At 33.7% G+C, this 23,437-nt stretch overlaps 2 protein-coding genes across 6 annotated transcripts; one reads left to right on the top strand and one right to left on the bottom strand.

Moving 5' to 3' along the window:
- Positions 1-198: 198 nt before the first annotated feature.
- LOC122516284 (uncharacterized protein C16orf52 homolog A) lies at positions 199-3,595 on the bottom strand. 2 transcript variants are annotated; one of them, XM_043633960.1, is made up of 4 exons: positions 1,323-3,595; positions 1,043-1,177; positions 688-900; positions 199-483 (listed from the first exon to the last, which is right to left on the bottom strand). In XM_043633960.1, the coding sequence occupies exons 2-4, from the start codon at positions 1,143-1,145 to the stop codon at positions 314-316; spliced, it is 486 nt and encodes a 161-aa protein (XP_043489895.1). In that variant the 5' UTR covers positions 1,146-1,177; positions 1,323-3,595; the 3' UTR covers positions 199-313. The 2 variants fall into 2 exon arrangements, with proteins under 2 accessions (XP_043489895.1, XP_043489894.1); XM_043633959.1 differs by having other exon boundaries at positions 199-501; positions 1,323-3,455.
- Positions 3,596-4,361: 766 nt separating this feature from the next.
- LOC122516281 (myosin heavy chain, muscle) lies at positions 4,362-23,160 on the top strand. Of its 4 annotated transcripts, none has more exons than XM_043633954.1 (6): positions 4,362-5,839; positions 18,312-18,442; positions 19,459-19,672; positions 20,237-20,547; positions 20,964-21,300; positions 21,411-23,160. In XM_043633954.1, exons 2-6 carry the CDS (start codon positions 18,402-18,404, stop codon positions 21,585-21,587), a joined length of 1,080 nt encoding a protein of 359 aa, XP_043489889.1. In that variant the 5' UTR covers positions 4,362-5,839; positions 18,312-18,401; the 3' UTR covers positions 21,588-23,160. The 4 variants fall into 4 exon arrangements, with proteins under 4 accessions (XP_043489889.1, XP_043489890.1, XP_043489891.1 ...); XM_043633955.1 differs by having other exon boundaries at positions 19,462-19,672; XM_043633956.1 differs by lacking the exon at positions 18,312-18,442.
- The last annotated feature ends 277 nt before the right edge of the window (positions 23,161-23,437 follow it).

Below are 23,437 nucleotides of genomic sequence, written 5' to 3' on the forward strand. Positions count from 1 at the left end.
TGGACTGATAAGTAGACTATTAATTATTTAGTGTAACTTGAGTATTTTTTAACTCTACGATGCTTACTTTTTTATATATAATATTTCAATTATTTCTGCTTACTAATCATAAGTAAAGCCAATTAATAGATATAGTAGATTAGAAATATGTCATTTCTTTAAGAAATTTTAGTTTAATTTAATAAAGACTCGCTGAACTGTGTGAAATTTAATCTTATTCAAGATACATAATACTAAACATTAATAATAAAACAACACGCGCACGTGAGAGAGAGAGAGAAATAGAACAATTAGAAAATATCACTGAGTAACTTTAAAAATGTGGTAAACATACTTTTCCTGCAAAAAGTTCAGAAATAACTGTGATCCATAGTGCCAGAACGAAGAGGATATAAGAGATTCCTACTTGATGTGAATTTGGTAACTGATATGGTTGTCCTCCAATTTCATCAATGTAAAAACCCATTGGAAATAGAACAGCCGCTAAGCAAAATAGAACCACTGAAATATTGTAGTGTAATATTATTTTACAATGTAATAATATCTATTATATGCACTTTGAAAAGATTTCAAATAAATTATTAGTAAGTATGTTATATATAAAATCATTTTATTTTATTCCATATGGATGGATACTGTTACTATGAGAAGAACAATGTGCAGTATTACTTATTTAAAACTACTTACTCGCTGTAAATCCAACCCATCGAGCATATGGAATTACATTACGATCCCAATGCGAACTGATCAGCAATATTATAGTTGTTGTTATTAAAATACATCCGACTAATATAAAAATAAGGGCTAATAACCATTCAGGCTTTAAATCAGGTGTGTAACAAACTTGTGGTCTGTTATATAATGTCATACAAGACAACATAAGGCCTAATCGTGTATCTCCTATAATAGTTAATAAAAACAAGTAAATACTATCTATATTTATCAATTACTTTTCCAGATATATACTTTCTACAGATTTATCTTTACATATAAAAAAAATAAACATTCAATCTTTGAATTACTATTTTATTTATATATTTACCGCCAACATCAGTTATAATCCAATCAGGCATTCCCAAACTAACAATTGCAAACATATCAGCTGCCAAAAATAGTGCTCCCGAAATAATTGTTAGTTTATCCATTTCACGATATTAATTTATCTAATTGATCTTTTCTTTAATATGCAATAGCATGTAATATTTAAAATTTTACATATTTAATAAACAAAAATATAATCATTAAATATCTTAGTTTTATAAGTATTCTAATGGATCAAGTACACATATTTTCATCAACTTGACAGTAACAAACTTTGCTAACCTCAAAATAATATTGAATCAATTATATTACAAAATATATCTAATAATATGAACAGTTCTGATTTTCTTTGACATTTTACTGTACAAAAAAAATCTGTTATTATTATATACCATTCTTCTTATTACATTTTTACTATAAAATTAGTATCAAAATACAAAGTTGTTATTGTAATGAATCAATATTTTGATTCCTATAAAGTCAATCATTTTGGAACTCTACTTTATCGATGAAGCTGTGTACAAACCATCTACTGCCATCTATTGCCATCAGCTGTTTGTTAGGTATTACCTGTTACTGTTATTTATGATCGATCTAGATTTATCTAGATCACTAGTGTTTTTAAATTGATTACTTTGTTCCATTTCTAGATCACTGAAGCATTAATTAATTCATATATATATCCATATTTTACAATTGTGTAGTTCTTATAACCGAAATATATTTGACCGAATAATTCTATTTAAGAATGTTGTATATATTTCACCAACATGTTAACGGCCTAACCACGTTGAAATACTAATTTCCGCCAGATCGCTAAAGTTAAACAATAATGGGTAACGTAAATAGATCGGTGACCCGCTCGAAAAAAAAATCGTGTACTGTTAGCTCCAGAGAGAGTTAGTAAAAGACGCGACCTCTTTGGAAATGTAGGATAGGTGTTAGATGTTCAAAGGAAAGTGATTCCAAAACCCATAAAAGGGACAGTAATAAAGACAATATTTCACCTATGTAGGTGAAAACTTTACAAATATAAATAAAAAAACAAGGGTTTATTATAAAGGTGTCTAATATATAAACAAGAATTTGAAAAAGAAGTAATGAATTTTGTATTGAAGGAAGCTGAGCTTTATGTGGCGGAAAAAAATTTAATAGCAAAAATACGGTTCAATACTGATGGGCTCAACAAATTCTTTATTCTCTTCTACTAATAACGTCCTCGATTTAATGCAATAAATTTTCGTGCTATAACCGATGTCATGGACGCGTAAAAAATTTGTTTGAGAAAGTGAAATCTTTTGAGGGATGAATGAGAAACTGTAATGAAAAGGTATTACTACTTTTTCGTTCAAATATCATGTTGCGTGTCAGTTATGCAACATATCTCTATGATTAATCCGCATAAAACCAAATTTTTATGGATTTTTGAAGAATTTAAAAGAAAGTCGAGGAGTGAGCGGAAAAAATAGAATTCGCCCGAGTCAGTTAAACAGAAAATTGCTAATTGTAATTGTTAATGTTTGCGAAAATTGTAAAATTGGATCTTGATACCCCAAATTTCTAGACATTTTATGAATAAAGAAAAGCTGAAGTAGTACATGCGACATAGGGATTTAATGAAATGAGTATACATATATATATATGTAGCTAGCTTTTCCAGATGTCGAACGACTACAATAGGGTCGTAGAATTTTACGAACTATCGCGAGTGTATATTTCGGGAAAAAAATTGGTAAAACCGGTTACACCCGCTCGACCGAGTGCTCGAACATATGCGGAGAACTTCCACACTCATACACGTATGTATACGACACGCAGTACACACGCCAGTACCGTGTGTTCGTTTCTAGCCACATACAAGCGCGAGCATAGCTATATTGACGATGTACATACATATGTATATACACTCGAATACAGGGTTGCCGGTTTAAGATTTTTCTTCAAATTTTTCTATTATAGAAAGAAAGTTGATAGTCTCCAATAAAAATCTCGAGCTACGATTAATTAAGTCGTAATTATTGTAACGATTCAAAAATATAACGATAAAGAAGATATTCTTCACGACCAATTGTTATTTTTAGTTAATGAATCAAAGCATTTGACAAAGTATAATGACCACTATGTAAGAAATATTGTTTAAATTACGGGACACCTCGTGAAAGAAGGAAAATGTCATCGACGCAGTTCATACCGTTACGAAAGTAAACAGGACCGAATGTCTCCTCGTATCTTGCTCCGGTTTTCAGTGTTAGCGCGCATCCCCTTTTGCGCCGAATAAGAAATCGAACGTTCACCAAAAATAAGGATTATTTATTAAAATGGTGCGTTGAAATTACACTTAATTACAGTATTTCAAAATCTTTTAAATAAAACACAAAAATGCGATACATATTACTTTCGAGAACGAAAAGAATATTAATAAATACATTATAGTTAACATTGATCAAAGCCATCGGAGTTGGGGAAAGAAAATCATTCGTACGTACCTGAGCACGTCGCAGAGCCGGCGAGGAGGCGGTTTGCCGCTCAGTCGAGCCGCAACCACGGAGCGGAGATTTTGTGTGGTGTTTTGGTATTTCGTGGTTTTTATGAGAAAAGAACCAGGGCAGTTTCACTTTGCAAAACGCGACTTACCACAAGAAAAACATACAACGATGCTTTTGATTTGACGTTCTGCGTACAAGAGGGTGATAAAGTGAGAGAAAGGGGGAGGGAGGGAGGGAGAGAGAGAGAGAGAGAAAGGAAAAAGAAAAGGGTAAAAAGAGAAAAACGAATATAAAAAGAAGGTCCGGGAAACTCATTCATGTGGAATAGTACCTCTCATTTATGCACGTCCGGCCATTCGTTTAATAAACCCAATGAGTGAAAAGTGCAACGATCGTAAACAAAAGCTTCGGTAAAGGGTACGGTAAAAGGCACAAAAGGTGGCAATACTTGTGACATATATACATACATATACAAATAGATACGCGTACACACCGGCTTGGAGTAAAGAGGAAGGAAAAGGCAAGTCGATCGACAGCGAGTGAGCGAAAAGAAAGTAGAAGGAGCTAAGAGGCTGTAACACGTTTTGATCGACGCTGGACGATCGACCAGATCTGGATCTGGCGCGTTTTGCCGGTGCACCACGCCGCGGGCCTCGTTTCTCTCTCTTTCTCTTTCTCTCTCTCTCTCTCTCTCTCTCTCTTTTTCTCTCTCTCTCCCTTTCTCTCTGCAAGTAACAGTACTTCCTCGCGCTCCATGGAGTAAGCCTCTCTCCGAAGAACGGGACCTAACGCTGCTGTGTCCGCTCACCATACTCTCATCGCGCCTCCCTCTTGTCCTCCCTCTTGTCCTCCCTCTCGTCCTCCCTCTCAGTTCCGTCTCGCCTCCCTCTCGATTTCCCCGTGCCTCCCTCGCGCCCGCCTCGCGCGGTTGCAACGCAGCAGTCCGGCTGGTCGGGTCGAGAGGTTTCACGTAAAACCAGTCCTCTACCCTTTCCCTTCCTTCCTTTCCTTCGAACGGATCGCGAATTACTCCCTCCTTTACCGACACAAGCCTTCCGTCAACTGGCATCTGCTGACTGACTCTTCGAACTTCGTCTTCCTTTTGATTGTCTTACAAACCCCTTTCATATTTATTATTGATCCTTTTCTGTTCCAAACTAAACACAGGGATGTTCATGTTTCCATGCAACCTTGGATGTTGCATGCATTATCAAAACGATCCTTCCAATTCGTAAATAAAAAAACAACATTGCTTATTTCTCAAGTATCATAGAAGGGAAAGGAGAGCAGAGAAGACATTTATAAAAAGAAAATTGTTTCCGATCATTGAAGTTTGCTCGATTGAGAAAAGAAAGTAGTCTCCCTTCTCAGGGTCATCGTCATGGATTTAACGCGACTTTGTCACGTGGTTCATCACATTTTCAAACGAGAGTGAAAAAGCCGAGTTCAAAGAAAGGGTGAGAGAAAGGAAAAGAGATAGAAAAGGTAGGAAAAGGGATAAGAAAAAGAAAAGCTCCTTCTTTTCTTAGCGACAAAGAGAGTCGCTTGAGACGAAACGGCGCGCGTAAAATGAGCGAGGGACGTCCTTTATGACGTTTAGAGCCGTTGTAACAACGAGAACGGCACGGGTAGAGTGTAAAAAGAAGCCTGCTGCTCGTCTATTAGCCGAGCGAAGAAGGCGTAAGCGAGTCGCGAAGGAGAGAAAGGAGGGAAGTTTACGCGGCCACTTTGAGTCCCTCTCTCGCCATAACTAACTTCCTCGAGTGGCTCATGAAGCTTTCTCATTGTCAGTCGGGGCTCGCGCAAAGTTTGGAAGAAACGCTCGCGCATTTCCCAATTTTCAAATGACCGCAAAGAGTAAAATGGATTGATACGTTAATCGAATTTTTCGACGAATATTATTAATAATACAAAAGTTTTTGGAAAGTTTTTATTTTTTGGCGATCGAAAAATAAATAATCTATACTTGTGATTCACTGGAATACATCGAACAACTTCTTGTGGTAGTACGCGCATGCTTCAGATCGGCGTTTGTTTGTTTTCAATCGTTCGTATTCGAAAACTGTTTACGCGTCTAACTTACGATCTAACCGTTAAAGCGAGGAAAGTGATACACAGTTCGTCGTGAGTGCACCGAGTGAAAGAGACGCTTTCCGCCTTTCTTTTTCTGTGTTTCGAAAAGATCGATCAGTGGCGGCGAATCATCGAAGAGAAGGAGAACCGCCCTCCCTTTCAAAGACGATCTCGTATTTACGGGAGAAGAAGACCGAACCAACAAGAGCCATGAAGACCATACGAGCAAGTGCTTTGAGGTAAAAATGGCTGCTTTCTCTAACATAACTGTTTTTATATAAAATAAAGATAAGCATGGAATTTGGAAAAGTCAAGAGCCGTTGCTCTTGGAGGAAATTACTTTGTTGGACATCGACATTGTCTGGAACAGGATGCAAAATAGATCGAGAAATTGCGAACCGTGAAAGCAAACATACGATGTATTTGGGTCTTTTACAGAATTGAGAATCGATAGGGTCTAAATTAAAGAGGTCTCGGACATGATAGAAATTTCTTTTCCCTTTACTCTTCCCCCATTTGTCGTTCGGAGCAAATAGTATTTATTTACTTACCGTAGCGTGTTTAGAAACCCTAAGAAGACCAGAATGCGCGCGAATAAAACAAGACGTCCAGTGTCAAGTAGAATCCAAAGGATTCCGCATTTCTTTTGCTAGACGAGACAAACGCAATGAAAGAAATGAGAAGGGTAGATTCTTCTAAGTATCATTGATAAATTAAATTAATACGATTTTTCAATAAGAATTGCGTTAGTTTATTCACTATTGATATTTACTCTCACAGAGATTTGATTCGTTTTTCTCGTTTGTCGCAATAACAATCGATATTTATGCGAAAACTATAAATAACGACTCTGGAATGGCCGTTCATTATGCTAATATTGTGTTCCCCCTGCTTGAACTGTTGCCGTTGTCGTTATCGTTGGCGACATTGGCGACGACAAAACTTAATTAAGATCGAAAACCCGACGATGGTCGACTGATCCAATTTTCTTGAAATTCTATTAAACGATAAAGTCCTCTTATTGTTTGATTTGATCAACGATCTGTAATACGGCATTATTTTTCGTCTAACGGTGGTCGCCATCATATTCTACTACGATGCAAAGAAAAAAACGTGCACGACTTATCGACCCTTTTAAAAAGTAAGGTTAGCTCGCGAGCAACTGTAATGACGTACGATCGGTGCGCAGAGGGATAAGATTAGGTCGATGTCGGTCCCGCATGTATATATGTTTGTCCGTAGTCCATTGTCCCCTTTCCCCCTTCGAAAATGAAAACCTTCCGAAGGGAGTGCTGCGTACATTGGGGAACAGTGCTATACCTAATGTTGCGCATATCCGCATGCAGAACACTTGCAGGACAAATTGAAATGCTAATTCGTCGGACCTTCCTTTTTCTTGATCCCCACATTCACCCTTACACTTCTCTACCTTCTTTTTCCCTATCTTTTTTAAGTCTTCGCTAAATTTTTTAAGCTAAAGCATCGTTAACGTTAACAAACGCAGACTTGAAATATTATGTACGATATTGGGTTCCATCAAAATACGAAGCAAGAGAGATTATCTTTTAGAAACGTTTAATGACTGCGCGCGTTACGGTTTGCGACTTTGCATACGAAAGAGGGTCGTTATCCAAGGCTCCTTGAAAGTGTGCCTCCACTAATAAAGGGAATAGAAAGTTAAAAAAAAACTAAGGACTTGAATAAAAATAACGTATTAAAAGTGGATGTAAGAAAAACACAAATGGAAAGGAACCAAGCCGATATACATTCGAGCAAAACATCTTAATAATAATAATACGTAGGATTAATTTAAAACGTAAAAATAAAGAATAAATGATTAATAATATAACTCCACGACATTGTTCGTAAATATGAACAATGATTTCTTCAATATAAACAAGAGATTTTCTTTAATACAAAAGTGAAAGAAGAGCCGAGAAAGTAGGAATCTTCTAAGAATCTTCTAAGAATCGTAGACTTTCTTAGTCTTTTGGTTGAAGCAAACTATCAAGCATATCATTTTATTAATCATTTTATTTTCTATGATATCGAGTCAAAAGAACCGACCTCTTTCACGCAATTATGCGTTTCCCACGTAAGGCGGAGGAAATTGCGGAATAGAGTTTTCTCTGTGCCAGCAGTACTACTTTTTTCTCTCTTTCTCTCTTTCTCTCTTTCTCTTTCTCTTTCTTACTCTCTTTTATGGCGCCTTTCTATCTACTATTTTTCCACTAACGAAGCGACCGAAACGCTCAATTAAGCGGTCGGTCTTAATTAACGCGCGGATCAGTCGCTCATTGTGGAATCTGCTTTCCTGCTATCTTACAACTTACGAAAGACCTGGGAAAGAAGAATTTTCTATTTTTATTATCCGCGAGAGAATCTCGAAGAACTATTTGATAAGAAGGATATCGCCTTTGACGTTGTCATAATTTCGACATTTCACATTTTGTCAAATGAGGCGATACATCGAGATGTGAATTATCAAAAAAGCTTAACGACGACCTACAGTTACAACGTTGAACGCTAGAAACTTAATTAGACCGTATCAAATGCACAGCCGTTCAGGCAACAAGTTCCAAACTTGTTCTTTGCTTACCAGTGTCGTTTAGATACGTTACAACGAGAAAGATCGTGTGCGCACCTAGTCAAAACCTCCTTCGTCATATTTGCATTTCATTCTCAAATTAAAATCTATTAATGCAAAATTATTCCTACTGTGTTGAAATATTTGTAACACGTTGTATACAGTAACGGAGTACGAGATGCCGTAATTCCGAAAGGAAAGAACTACAATACTATTGCAATCCTTAAAACTAGTAAAACAAATGAGAATGTCATCCGGATGAGATTGCCGTTTATATGGGAACGATAGTTTTTCAACAAAATTCAAAGCGAAAGTTTGTAGTCATTTACAAAAAAGTTATGTATAAGCACACACACATTAAAAGTAAGTTAGTTGATCAGTTTTTTTATTAATTTCAAGCATTAATATTATGAAATAATTTTATTATCGTTTAAATCAAATATTAATAAACTATTCACAGTTTAATCTAACTTTTTCTTCGAAATTAGGATGTTTTAATATAAGACTCCCTAGGTTGTTTCTAATATGAAATACTTGTAAAAAATATAGAAAACGAGCAAGCTGGCAAAGAAGATAGTTCTGAATCAAAATTGAATAACAACGCAGGATGTGTATTCTTTGCGTTGATGAAGAGTGAGTTTTTTTGATGTATTAAGTGGTGTAGACGAGCTCATGAATATTGCGAGGCTACTTTATATGCCGAAATTATCATAAGAAAGCGAACAAAAAATAAATGACTTTAATTTTAAATATGTAATAATTTCAATTTTTAATCTTAATTTTAGGACGGGTCTAACGTAAGGAGCAATTTTTAAAAATATATTTCGTACTCTTTTATATTTTTTTTATTTTCATAATAAATAACAGCATCAACAAAGGTAATATTATTTCTTTTTATTGCGAGATATTTCATCATACAAATAATTTCTCACATTTGCCGCTGTTATCTTACGTAAATATGGTTTGAAATTGACACAATATTTTCAAAGGTGCGAAAGAATTTTTCGTTTGTTCTTTTTGATGTCGACAATTCGAGGCTCGTACTCTACGTGATTTTCTTATTAACGGCTTCTCTTACAAAGGTGAGAGTGACTCATTGACCGTTGTTTGCGATCGGGACATGGCCGTAAACATAATCGTTCGTATCAGTGTATTTAGCCCTCACGCGAACAATTTTATCGCACAGCGTATATATATATATGTATAAACATATATACGCACTACTTACTTCCTTATTCTCTTATCTCGTTTTAATACCACTCGCGGAAACAATAAATATCGCAAAGGACGATAAGTAATTCGAAGCTCGTTTATAATTGCCAACCGAACAATCATTTAAAAAGTGCTTCTTTCGTTTGACAGAAAAATGATTGGAAGGATAATAAATAAATGTCAAACAAAGTAACTTATTTAAAAACGGAAAAAGTCGCAGCCTCATTAACAATCTAAAAAAAAAAAAAGAAAAAAAAAGAAAAAAAAAAACCAATAGAACGTATTCTCGGAGATTAGCTCGAGTCTCTTTTTGTTAGAGAGCTAGAAACCTTCGTGATGAGACGAAGGTCGGGGAAGGAAAGAGAGAGGAAGAGGAAGAGGCGGGTGGTATGGCTTTAGACAGGTGAAATGTCGGTGCATCGATCGATCGTACTCTAAAGCAGAGCCGAGAGTGGCTACCAAGCGCGCTACCGTAGTTTTCAGGTTTCGTTTAGCGAACAATGCTTTGTTCTAACGGCTCCTTCAAATCCAGTCTACTTACGTATAGACAAAAAATAAAAGAAAAATAACGCTTTAAATCGATAAATGTCTCTCTAAAGTACACGATACATATTTTCATTCCGCATACACGAATCCTACTCCAATGAATATTCCGTTCATATAATTTCCTTTCTTACTTCGTCCTTTTTTTTCCTTTACCTAGTAAAGTTAACGATCATTCATTTCGATTCGGGCCCTTTGGATATGAGTACGACGATATTCGAAAAATATCTAATCAAAAATTCGATCACATGCAAATTGCGTGCGACAACTTTTACATATCACGATTTCACGGACAAAGGATAACGTTGTTACGTCGAATGAGTTTGTGAATTTAATCTGGGTCGAGCGTACTACCGGTGCTGCCTCCGATCCCGACCCCTTCTCTCCCTCCATTGGTTGCTCTCTCTCCTACTTTACGCCACGTTCTTAATTGTAACTTGAATATCATGCCCGGGAATATTTATTTTTGGAAGAATTCCTTTTCAAATCGATTATATCTCGAGGAAAATAAAAGAGAAAGTAATAGGTCGAAAAAACACTGGAGAAAGGATCCTTCTAAAGGCAGACATCACGTGTCCTTTTCTCCCCTATCCTTATCGCGAAAAAGATTTTTTCGAATAGGGAATACATCTACAGTTTAACTCCATGGATTCTCCCACATGTATGCCCTGTTGTAACTTTTATCACAACCATAACTTTTTCTTGTTCTCCTCTATCGTCATCCTTCCTTCCTCTGCTCATCCGCGTACTCTCACATTTCGTCACCGATTTATGTTTATTCGTCACACGGATTACGATCTTATGGAATCACGATCTCCTTGTAAATTTATATGTGTATTCGTACGAAGAAAAACTAAAGGAGTTACCAAACCTAACGCGTAGTTGGATTCTTGAGATATGCGGCGCATACCTTTCGTTCTTTACAGGAATAGGGAGAGAAAGAAATAATTATTATGCAGACACATATTTTCGTGGTAGGAATAAATGTGTAAATATTATTTATAACTCGACGAAAATCGTTGATTGTAAAGTAAATATGTGTCAAATCATTCTGAAACATTTTTGCACTAGTTTTTATGTTTTACATATGTATTATATTTATATACAATACCTACAAATGATACTATCCTTTTACACGTATCTTCCGGCTATAGGATACATTAAAATTTATATTAAATTAATAAATTAACAAAATACTTCTCCAAGAGGAATATAGGTACATAATATTTTGTTTAATTAATTTACTTTTGATTGCAAAAATGACCTTGTTATCGAATACTCTTGAACCAGATTCCATGAAAGTAAAAGTGTTGAGAATAAAGTAAAGAAGAAAGAATAAAAATACGAAAAGAAAACAAATGGAACCAGCACGAGTTAGAAAGTTGAAGCATCAAAAGCTTCGAGGACGAGCCAGGAACAGTAAAAAAGGAGGATAGCGAGCGGTAAGTTACGGTAATGGCGAACCATCGGTGAGTTATGTCAGGATGAAAGAAGGAAGAAAGGACACTGCATACGTACCGAGTACATACATATACATACATGTATGTATATAAAAATATAATATATATGTATATGTAGGTATTGTACATATACGTAGGGTACCGGATGAAGAAAGTGAGTTCTGCAAATAGCACCGCGATCGAACATCAGAGGTGGTTTAGTGAGACGAAGAGCGGAGAAAAGAGAAGAGAGAGAGAGAGGAAGATGACGTACAGCGAGTCGCGATTGGCAGTTACTATGAAAAAAAATACGATGCCTACGCCTCATAACGATCGTTCCATCATCGTACGTATGTATAATAGATATATATGTATTATATTACGATATGTATGTATATGTGTATCTATCTATATGTATATCAACTATTAAAACACTAACGCACAAAATAACTCGAATTTACACGCTTTGTCCAAATAATTATTGTCTATACTTACTTACGTACGTATATACTTAAGTGCATAGATATCGTGTGCATACATATATAGTATGTCGTGCGCGCGGCTGTACAGAAAGAACGCGCGGCACCGCCATACGTTCACCTTTTCCTCGCCAAATACCAACTCTCCGAGAACGTGTTCTGCCTCTAATGTCTATGTAGTACTATCCAAGAAGAAAAAAAACAGAAGAAACTGAGAAAAGAGAAGAAGCTGAGAAGATAAGGGAAAGGATGAAGAAGAGCTTAAGAAAGAGGAGAAGGAAGAAGAGGAGGACTCGGTATCGAGTTTTTCAGAGAATCCAGTGTTACTATTAATTATGCAAGAAATTCAATTGAATTTCTCGCTTTTCATCTTTATATTTCCTGAATCTATGTTTCGTGCTGTTCTCCTCCTTTTTTCTCCTTCTTATTTTTTTTAAGGTTCAAATCAATGTAACTTATTGTTATATATTTGATATAAATTTTTGTATTTTAAAGAATAGATAAACCTTCTTCGAGAACACTATAAGAAACAAATCTTATAATTTAATAAATCTTATATTATATCTGTGTTATTTATTTGGTCAGTATTTTTCAATATTTCTAATCGATATTGTAGATGAAGGACAGTATTTATAATAAGATATCAATATGTAAAAGAAATGGTTTAATATAAAAATTACTACTATTTTAAATAAATTATCAGTAATTATAATAAAATATTTCAATGTGTATCATTTATCAATACGCAATCCTGACTTGCGATGACAATCCTGTTTTTTAAATTGATTAATTGAACATTTTCTGTTTTATAATATTATATTGTGAGTTTATTTTACATATGCTAATATTTATTGTTAGTTGAAACAATATTATTCTGATTAAATGCGATTTGATATGACATATATTAAATAAAATATTTATATATACTGACAGTTTATTTTTCCAAAATACTTAACATTAATTAATAAAAAGCTTAGCAAATAAATATAAATATTTTATTATTATACAGTTGACGCATATTAAAATCCCTAACGATGGTGGAGGAGGAAAAGACCTTTTGCTCGTTTCGACGAAATATTCTCTCTTTAACGAAGATCGCTTTTCACGATGGCGCGCCAGTAATGCAAGCTTGTATCCGGTGTCCTCGAGGTACGAGCAAAAGGGGATTACCTTCTTGTCCCCGGTGGAGAAACCTTCTTGTTTGTAGCGTGGCGGCCGCGATATATCCTTTCGATCGATCGCCAGACTCTAACTACAACAAGTCGCCTCTCTCTCTCTCTCTCTTTTTCTTTCTCTTTCTCTTTCTTTCTTTCTTTCTTTCTTTCTTTCTTTCTTCATTCTTCGTACCTATGCTGTATCGAATTCACCCTAACGAGCGCTCCCTTGGAAACGAGAGATAGATGGATAGATAAAGAGAAACCTCTTTTGCGAATGGAAACAACAAATCGCTTCACTGTTTACCAGTTAGAACTTCAAATCTATTTGAAAATATTTATTGGAAAACTTTGAATGTTACATACACGGAATAAATATGATCAGCGGAGTCTTCTTTTATTATTGATGTTAAAATCATGATTTTTGTCCTCTGTTGCAGGTACGTATCACAGGCAGGGATCAAGAAAATGGAAACATCCAATAGTTTTATAAAGAAAAATATATTCCCCAAAAAGTGATCCATTGCAACTATATGCAAAGATTCATATCTTTCAATCGCCTTGGGAAGTAGGTACATATCTACTCTAATTAGCATGGTACGTGTTTTCTCAAAGGAAGGAAAGTCAAAAGAGAAGTCTTATGACTTACACAAATCTCTCCCAACGGATTTAACGAGAAATTGTTAAGAAAGAACTAAGAACTTTTCTAACAAAGAAAATATATTACATTGAAACAAAAAAATCATACGCAGAATATAAAACTTTCGTAATATAATTTGAAACTCTCTTTTTCGGTTTTGCTATTCCTTTTAATCTAACATAAGTAAATATTCAGTAATATAAGTTACAAACGGTTAAAAATAAAACTATTCGGTTTTTTTTGCATTGACGATAAAGCATGCACCCACAATTTTTTGTAGAATACCTTACAGTGTCGTTTAAACTTCCTTATTAACGCTTTATTTCAATATTCTCCATGAAAATAAATCTAACAGAAAAATCGGGAGAGTAAACTGGTCAAATGACTACACCACTACGACTGATCATCTAATGTCTAGGAAATTTCCTATCGAATATTTGACGAACTGCTATTACACAATATGGTGAGCAATTGTCATATTGATACCATATGTCAGACTTTCTTTCGCCGATTACAACTATTAGTCTCTCGAAGTGTTTTACTAATTTTTTCGAATATTCTATATAATTGGTGAAGGTTGATAAAATATTGTTCAGTATATAATTGCTGAGTCAATACTTAATTACATTCAAATGTGTTCAAATTTACAGAAAGAAAATATATTTAATATGTGAAAGATCGAATCAATAATATCTAATGATCATCTATCAAAAAATGTACAAAAGCCTATCATATAATACGTGCTCCTTGATAAGATAATGTCAAATTCTTTCAATTAAAAGCTTTTTAATATATCTTGGATTTAGATTAAAAAAAAATGTTATAGTGCCTGTCAAATTCTTCTTGCAATTAGTATCCACAAAAAAATGGTTGTAAATGAATTATAGATTTACTTATAAAAAATTGAAGATAACCTTGAAAACTGTAGACAACAATGAGTTGGTAAACTCGAACTATTAGCGATGAAATAATCTAACAATAAGATAACCACGTTCCATGGACCACAATATTTAATTATAATCACGTTAATATGCGAAAATTATTCAATCTTTAAATTTTACTCGATTGACGTTAAACTCTTAAAGTATTTTCTTATTTCGTTATTGAACACTTTGTTTTCGGTGCAATTCGCGTATACACGCCGCCAAAGCGTAATTAACATCAAGAATAAACATCTGGAAAGTCGTATGGCCGACGTTGTATATGCGTGGCAGTAGTAGCTAACCCGTGCTAATTTCGAGCTCACTTGAAAATTCTATCGCGGAAAGCGGGTCACTGCAGTTTATTAAAAAAGAAAAAAGATGGATTATAAGAAAGGAAGAATACGAAAAAGAAACGACAAAGGGAAAAAAAGAAGCACGAAAGATGAAATACTAGCGAATGCTAATCCTGGAAAAGACATTCAGTATTGCAAACGGAAAATGCTCATTTTTCATTTTACGTCATGAATTAAAGCCGATGACAGATATTATGTACTTTTTCGTAAATGATTTCTATGAAAACCGGACGTATCCTATTCCTCATTAACTTATCGTAATTTATCGTAGATATTAGTAAGCATATGTTGTATGACATATAAACTATATACACATAACATGTATTTACGGCACTTATTAACGACAATTTAATGCGATATTTAGAGAAGTAGATGATCATATGGCTAATTTTTTAAATAAATGAAGACTCTAATAACACAAACATTGACCAAAAATCTATACTTTATCGTTAACTTTTAAAAGATCCCATATAAGCTCAATACAGATTGCTGATTGAATATATTATTAAATTAAAAAAAAAAAGCACGCAATTTATATAAGACCATAGAATTATTCGAAGTTATTAATATTTAGTTTTATTTTTAATGTTTGAAAAATTTCAAATGATATTAACAATAAATTAAATTTCAAAGAACGTGTATATAATAACAACATAATATTTTGAACAAGAAAGTATTGTACTGGATACGAGCAATATTCTTACTTATCTTATAGAAGAGATAACGCGAAGAATAATACTTTGGACAAGTTATAAATCAACGAAATGGATTAACAATAAGATCGAGAAATAAGCACGATAATGCAAGATTTGAACGATAATAAGATTGCCGATAATAACTTGTTTATAAAATCAATAAGATCGTATACAAGTATAAAACGTAAAAACAAAAGAAGATACTATTTTAGTTGACGTCAGATAAAGAAAGAAGATAAAAGATCAATAGAAAAAAAGAAAGAACAAACCAGCTCATATATACGAGAAGTATATAAATTTTTAATCTCTCTCAGACGTAGGGTTTCTCATCTAGTTAAAAAAACAACAATCCTATAAAAGTTGCAAAATTAAAGAAAAAATAGCAAGAAAATACTGCAGCAATCGCATGTGTATGTTCGATACGATTCCTTCTTCCACACAGCTTCTGTTCCGCGTCGATGCGACATTCGCTATCAGATAAGCTCGCATTAATTGTCTAAAGCTTTATCTATCATGATAGATTACGTATTTGCCGTATCGAGGATAAATTGCAAAGAAGAGAAAAGAGAAAGAGAAATTAGCTTTTTCGAAGTGATGACCAAAGATAGAAAATGCAATTAATTAATGATACGAATCTATGATGTTCTAAAGATCTCTTTATCTTTTTCCGTTTACTCTGCCTCTTCTTTTGCATTGTTTTCATTTCACGGTTGTACATCAAGCTTTATGCTTCCAAATTCCAGTAAAAGCTAACTTCGAAGTTTAATAAAAGGAAAATCGGTCTTCTTGCTGCCAGTCACGTGGAAAATGAATGTCGTGCCATCATTCATGCTGCTAATATGCAAACGACACTTCTACTTTATTCTGAAGATGAGCGTTGAGTCAAAGTGAGAAAAATGGTAATCGACTTTGTGAGAGCTCTAAGAATACATGGGGTATATGTATGTTATACCTTTCTATCTAATACACATACTGTGCATCTCAATGGAAAGTAATTGATTGCGCTATGCTCAGGATACATCATTTCGTGCCTTTTTGCTTGGATACTGCACCTCCATTGGCGCATATCGCGTATCGGTTTCGTAGTAAATAAGAGAATATTGGCTCGTGTTTACGCGTGCTCAGCAAAGAACGAAAATTTATCGTATTTTGCTTCTTCTATATATGTAGCGATATATTATATATTATATATAATGTATGCGTCTAACACTGAGGTTAAATTTAATAACCTACAGTTAATATCTAATAGTTTCATTAGTTAATAATTTAATGGTCTTATTAAATGAATATTTCCACTCGCAAAACAATTTCAGAACTTTCAAGATAAATTCTTCTTTTATGATCTTAATTATTATGTTTTGTTTTTACAATTTTCACCAAATATGCTCGAACATGATAAAAGAAGGAAAAGAAACACGAAGAAAGTTGTGTTCAGGGCTTTATACCAATAATAAAAGTAACAATGTTGACCTGGCGGATCGGTGGACACACCTCTGCAATATTCTTACTCTCTTCTTTCTCTTTCTAGCAAGAATCTCTTTGCTCGACCATAGAAAGATTGCTTTTTCGTTCTTTCCATGTTTGCTCACTCTGTCTCTCTGTCTCTCTCTCTATCTCTCTCCATCTCTCCATCTCTCTATCTATCTATTGGTTTATCTATCTCTTTCGCTTGCACTAGTTCGAAAGCAAAAGAAAGAATGGCCGATACCTTCTTCTTAAACGCAAAGTGGAATCCCATGGGTTCTATAATAAGACGTATCCTACGGTGCATACCGTCTGGTACTGCACGTGTACCTGATTTCATGATTGGCCAGCACCCCGCAATCTACCTCATACGTGCATGATCTATACATGGTCCTACTCTTTTTTTACACCTCCTAGTATCCAAGAAGTTCTGCGAGTAATGTATATATATATATAGAGAGAGAGAGAGAGAAGAAGAGGAAGGGGGGAGGGAGATAGAGAGATCGAAGAAGAAGATTGCAAGAAAATACTATTCGCCGAGTTCTTCGCTAATGCTAACTGCAAATTTCTTCGGTTACAAATAATTTTGTTTTATACTATGATTAATAGTGCCGAAGTATACCTATGTTTAGTTAAAATAAGTTGTTCAGATTTTCTAATTAATTTGGAAAAGTAACGGATGAAATAGACAGAAAATAACGAAGAAACGTCATCATCACTTACAATTGAAAAGTTAACAGATATATAGTAGGAAGAAATATAATTTATCTTATCCTATCTGCTTTAGACGCATGCGTTGATAGAACTGTTTACTATCACATTTATAATATAGGTTCAATCAACGTTCTTGGAATTATTTACTTGCAGTTTTATTTAATTACTTACGTACTCATCCTAATTTGTTCCTGTCTATAAAATTCCTATCGATATTTACGCTCATTGAAAAGCTTTTCTCGAAATTATACGTTAAGTTTTCCGAATGTTCTTGAATATTACTTCATTTAATTTCTAAAACTAGATTATACAACTCAGAATAAAATAATTAAATAATCAAGCGAGATAAATAAATATGAAAACTGAGCAATGTAGCAAGGTAAGTATATAGGTTAATGTATAAGATAATAAGATAAGTAAAGGTATTTTACAAATATTAGCTAATATTCGGGTAAGAAATTTCTAATCGCAATAGAACCGACAAGTAATCAATTTTTACCTTTTGTAGGTAACGAACAAAGACTTTTGACTAGTCTTTTAAACAGTTTTTTTCCTATTGAAACTGTCACGATACTCCGACAACATCATTTGCCCCTGGATGGATTTTTTCAATTCTGCTAAGAGCCCAATAGAGCGGTGGTAAGTTGTCCTGTTTCAATAACACAAATGTGTCTACTATCTTGAGATTCTCATCTCTAAATCTAAATATTTTATTAAGATTGGCTCGCTAGAGGTTTATTTGAAAGTCTTCCATAGCATCATACATATTTTTACTATTATTCTTACGTATAATATAATAGAATTAAAATATTATGCACTTTTTGGAATTTCTACACTGTATCTAGTAATGTTTTGTATCTCTCATGTAATAAATTTTTATATTATATCTAATATATCACATTACATCTCAGTTTTTCCTTTCAATACAACGTATACTATTAGTTATAGGTATAATTAAAAATTTATTTAAATATAAAATATAAAAAAAATTATTATAAAAAAGTGTTCTCGTCGTTTCTGGAGAAATATTAGTTTCTATTTCTAAAAAGAAAAAGTATTTTTTATATTTCATCTTATTTATTTGAACAAAAAGAACTATGTTAATTTAACATATGTCAACAAGAATAATATCATGTTCAATTATAAATAATAAATTTTAATACAGATCTATTTATACTTTTCTTGAAATCGATATGCTAGTATTCTATAATATTTATACCTATGTATTGCTGAGTACTCAACAAACAAATGATAATTATTTACTTATACAAATAGTAAAATATAAAAAACCAAAAATTATATTTTATTCGTAACTCAATGATCTCCTATATGATATTTCTGGCGCGTTTTTTAGCCGGATCCCGAAATATTTTGATTGAAATTATTCTTTATTTCAAAGCGAAGCGTTAGTCAGAGTCCTGCGGCCAAATGGCTCAAACTTCAAAGAGTTTAAAGACATGGAATTGATTGATCCTCTTCGTCGCATTCCTATTAAATAATATCGTCCTATTTCTTATTATTGACAACGTTTTTATATTTTAAGTTAAACATGTTTATAAAAAATGGTTCCCATCAAAAAAATGATTCATTTGAAAGGTAAACATTTGTATCTTGAATAGAACGTAAACGAGACTGCTTTGCATTTTCTTTTGCAGTAGCAGTTTTGACGAAACATCGATGGACAGCTACTCGTTGGTGACGGTAACGGAAGATAGGGTAAACGATTTTTCAGAGGACATAGTAAAGGACGGAAATGACATAGAAGTGACATCATTGGAAGAAGCGAAATCAGTCATAGCAACGCTTAGAGCGAAACAGAGGGCACAAGCACATCAAATGCTTGCTTGGCGGAGGACACTAAAATTGCAGGTAAAGTTCGACGATGTATCATTTTAACACTTTACTTTACTTAACAGCACACACCCGTTCGACCGATTCTACTAACAGATTCTAATAACAGATTTTAATAAGATACTAATAAGATTCTAATAACAAATTACTGTTCATGTAATGATAATGACTGTTCATCGCTATGTAAACCGATTAATAAACAATCGGTTGACGATAAAAAGCTGATTAATAAATTTTTGTTCAGTAAGCATCGGTGACAAAAAAAGCCTATTAATAGGCTAACGGTCGGTAATGTGTTAATAAGATTTAACATCATACGTACAGATGCTTCATGTATACCTATTTCTATCACAGCGGTTCAAATTACCCGTTTTCAAAAAGTCATATATTATATTTTACGATGTATGCATTATAAAAAATATACCACTTGTGCAATAAAAATTGTTGACTCACAAAATAACATTATAACTTAAAAGAAATTTTGCCAAAAATTTTACAAAGTGTCATTTGACCCGTCGTAGTAGGTTTAGTCGCGTATGATAATATTTATTGTTAAATACAATATTTGAATGCGTTTTTCAGGAAGAGCTTGTGGCGCGACTAACGAGAGAAAAGGCCGAACAACTATGCACGTTGTCTTCGCAACTATTCCTCTTCGAATCGCGACTATGTCGGAAACAGAAAGAAATCGAGGCAAACCTTGTGCAGCGGGAATCAATTATTCTCAGGCAACAAAGAATGATACGGCAATTACAAAGCAGATTAGCGGAAAGGAGTGGTACAGGTACGAGAGATTCACCGCCATACGATGCTCACGATAGACTGGATAGTCTGGGAGACAGCGATAGCGCTGTCGTACTCGAAGAGGCCGCGGATGACCCGGCACCACCGAGGTAAACACCGAGGTTTCTGCGCATTTTTTAAAAAGTAGATAATTTTTTATTTCGGAAATATCAACATCCAGGTAGTTACTAGATAAGACAATTTTTATTATTTACCTAATCAACTCGTAATTCAGAATCGAACGCAGCTAAGTTAACTACAGGCAATCCGAGTATTTCGGGTATATGAATAAATGAGCACCCGGTTCTATTTAGAAATATAGAAAATGACTCGAATCCTATCCGATCGCTGGCGTACCCAGATACCCAGAAAAGATAACCGAGCAAATGAAAAATACAAATCTTATAAATTTACAACTTTATTTATATTGCATGTATTATTATTAACCATAGTGTTCATTTTATACTGGTGTTCCGATTTTCTATGACCTAAACAAATTTATGACTTTTTATTTTATTCCTTTCAGATTTCGTTCAAACATCACAGATGTAACGGTTATACGATCGGTATCCGATGCAGTCGAACCATCGAGCAAGTATTCGTCAATGCGAAGATGCAATGGTTTTCTTCGTAGGCCAGAGATACTAGAAACTGTTTATTCAGTAGAAGAAGATGGCGACAGTGAGAGCAACCAGGAACCACCTGAATCTATGGAAAATTACGAATGCGATGAAAGGCGGACGAAAAACTTGGGAAATGGGAAAGGCAGACTGCAGGAGCTTTATGGTAGCTTTGAAAGATTAGCACAGGAAACTGATTCCCTGGAAAATGAAAAACCGAGAGACGAGAGTCAACAAGCGCAGGTGAACGACGATCGAGAACGACGATCTTTGCGATCATTTTCGATAAGTGACACATATTTCTTTACTAATTATTTAGACTTAGCTGGATTTTATAAATATTTTTGTTTCAGGTGACGTACAATAGAGTAATGAGTAATCACAGATCGGTGACAAAGCCGAAAGACGTAAAATATAAGAGAATAAATAAGGCTAAATCGAAGAGTTTGGAGGAGCTTAGAGGACGACTGAGAAATTGGGTAGAGAAAGGAAATAAAATAGCTATATCTTTAGATCAATCCTACGCTTGAACTTGTTACACGAAAGTATTTAAATTATTTTTGTGAAATTTTATAAATTATTATCACCGTCGACAGGATAACGTCGATAGGTCGGTACTACGAAATTTACGATAACTCTTTCCTCCTTAAGCAGTACACTAAAGCCCGCATTCAATCGAAATTTCATCCTTCCATGTGATATTTATTCTAGTATAATATAATATCGTGCATAGTTATGCCGATAAAATTGATGAGAGGGAAGGACCGCTTAACAGATATATGTGATATGAATAGACATGACAGTCGCGTACGCGCCGGAGTGTCTTATATTATTATATGCGAAACTTTATTATTTAACTAATGAAAGTTCAATTCTTGATAAAAGAACGATCATTATGGTGTATACAATTTTTAACAACTAATCTCCCTCTTTTCCTGTTTTCCTAATCAGTTCCTATAATCAGTTCAAGCGCATCCTAATATGCGCCATCTTATCTTTTTTATCGTCAATCTTATGTCTTCTCACAATAATAAACTGGAGCTTATTTTTCCAGGAAATTCATTATCAGAACTGTTTCATAGTTGAAAATATTTAAAAATGTAAAATAAATTTTTCTTCTTTATTGCTACCAATGAATCGCACTTAAATGCGTTGAATATAATATTATATATATATATAAAGCATTATGAATCACCGTAAATCAATCACCTTTGTCAATTAAAAATATTACTATGCAATCAATTAAACGAAAAAATATTTAATCAAAGGGCCTTCACTTTCCTAAAATAGGCTTACTTTTAAGATGAGCGATATGAGTTTTTCTTATCTCATTCTATACAATTTGTATTGATAATTATAACTCTAACTTTATATACATATTATAAAAATGAATGATGCATTACGTATATAACACTACAACGTCTTTCCACTTACATTTCGAAATATCAAATTCTAAATATATCTCTGACATGATTAATTTTGTATCAGATCATACGTATATCTTTTATGACTTTTATTGTTTCCATTAATAAGTAAGTAATTCTATCAATCTGTAAAATGTATATTTTACGTCATTTTATTTAAAATAATATTTAAAATCATGTATAAAATTATATGTGATCCTTCAAATTTATCACCATATTTGGTGTACGTTTCATAAATTATGTATTGTTCAAAATAGGGGTACAAAAAACTTCTGACAATCTGCGCTTTAAGAAAAATATACGATATTTAACTATCCGCTTGTACATAATTGTGAATGTATTATTAATTTAACATATTAATATCTCTTTCAATGTTATGTATATAGATATATTCCCTAAATTTTTAATAATGTAAATTTGAGTTTTATGTTCCTGCTGGCTAACTATTAGCCATTAAAAAAAAAAGCGCGCGCTCGCACAGGTGTACCGTTATTATCGAGATCTTATTAATGTTATTAAAGATAAATGTAAACAAATTTACTAATAATAATAATGAAGTACAATGAATTTATTGAAAGATTTGGAAAATTAGACTACTTAAATAGACTAGGTCAACTTCTTTATTAAACCGTGAGTGTATTTAAACTTGAAAATCAAGAATGAAATGTAAAGACATTAATTGATTGTGAGTTTCAATCATTATCAAAATATACATTCTACCAATCCAATAACGGCGATAGAGGAGAGTACGATTAAGGGTGCGTTCCACTAAGCGCTCACAACGATCAAAATGCTCCTTTAGGCCAGTCAACACGGGCCTAACTTCCAGATTTTTAGCTAAACGCGTGCATCTTTGTCCTAAGGGTAAGTTGACGACGCTGAATCGAATGGTGCTAATTTTATTTAAATTTGATCCCGAGGTTTTGAGAAAAAGGGTAAAACAGGGCAAAAAATGG

This window comes from Polistes fuscatus, unplaced genomic scaffold (genome assembly GCF_010416935.1).
Source record: "Polistes fuscatus isolate 324 unplaced genomic scaffold, CU_Pfus_HIC Scaffold2, whole genome shotgun sequence".
NCBI lineage: Eukaryota > Metazoa > Arthropoda > Insecta > Hymenoptera > Vespidae > Polistes > Polistes fuscatus.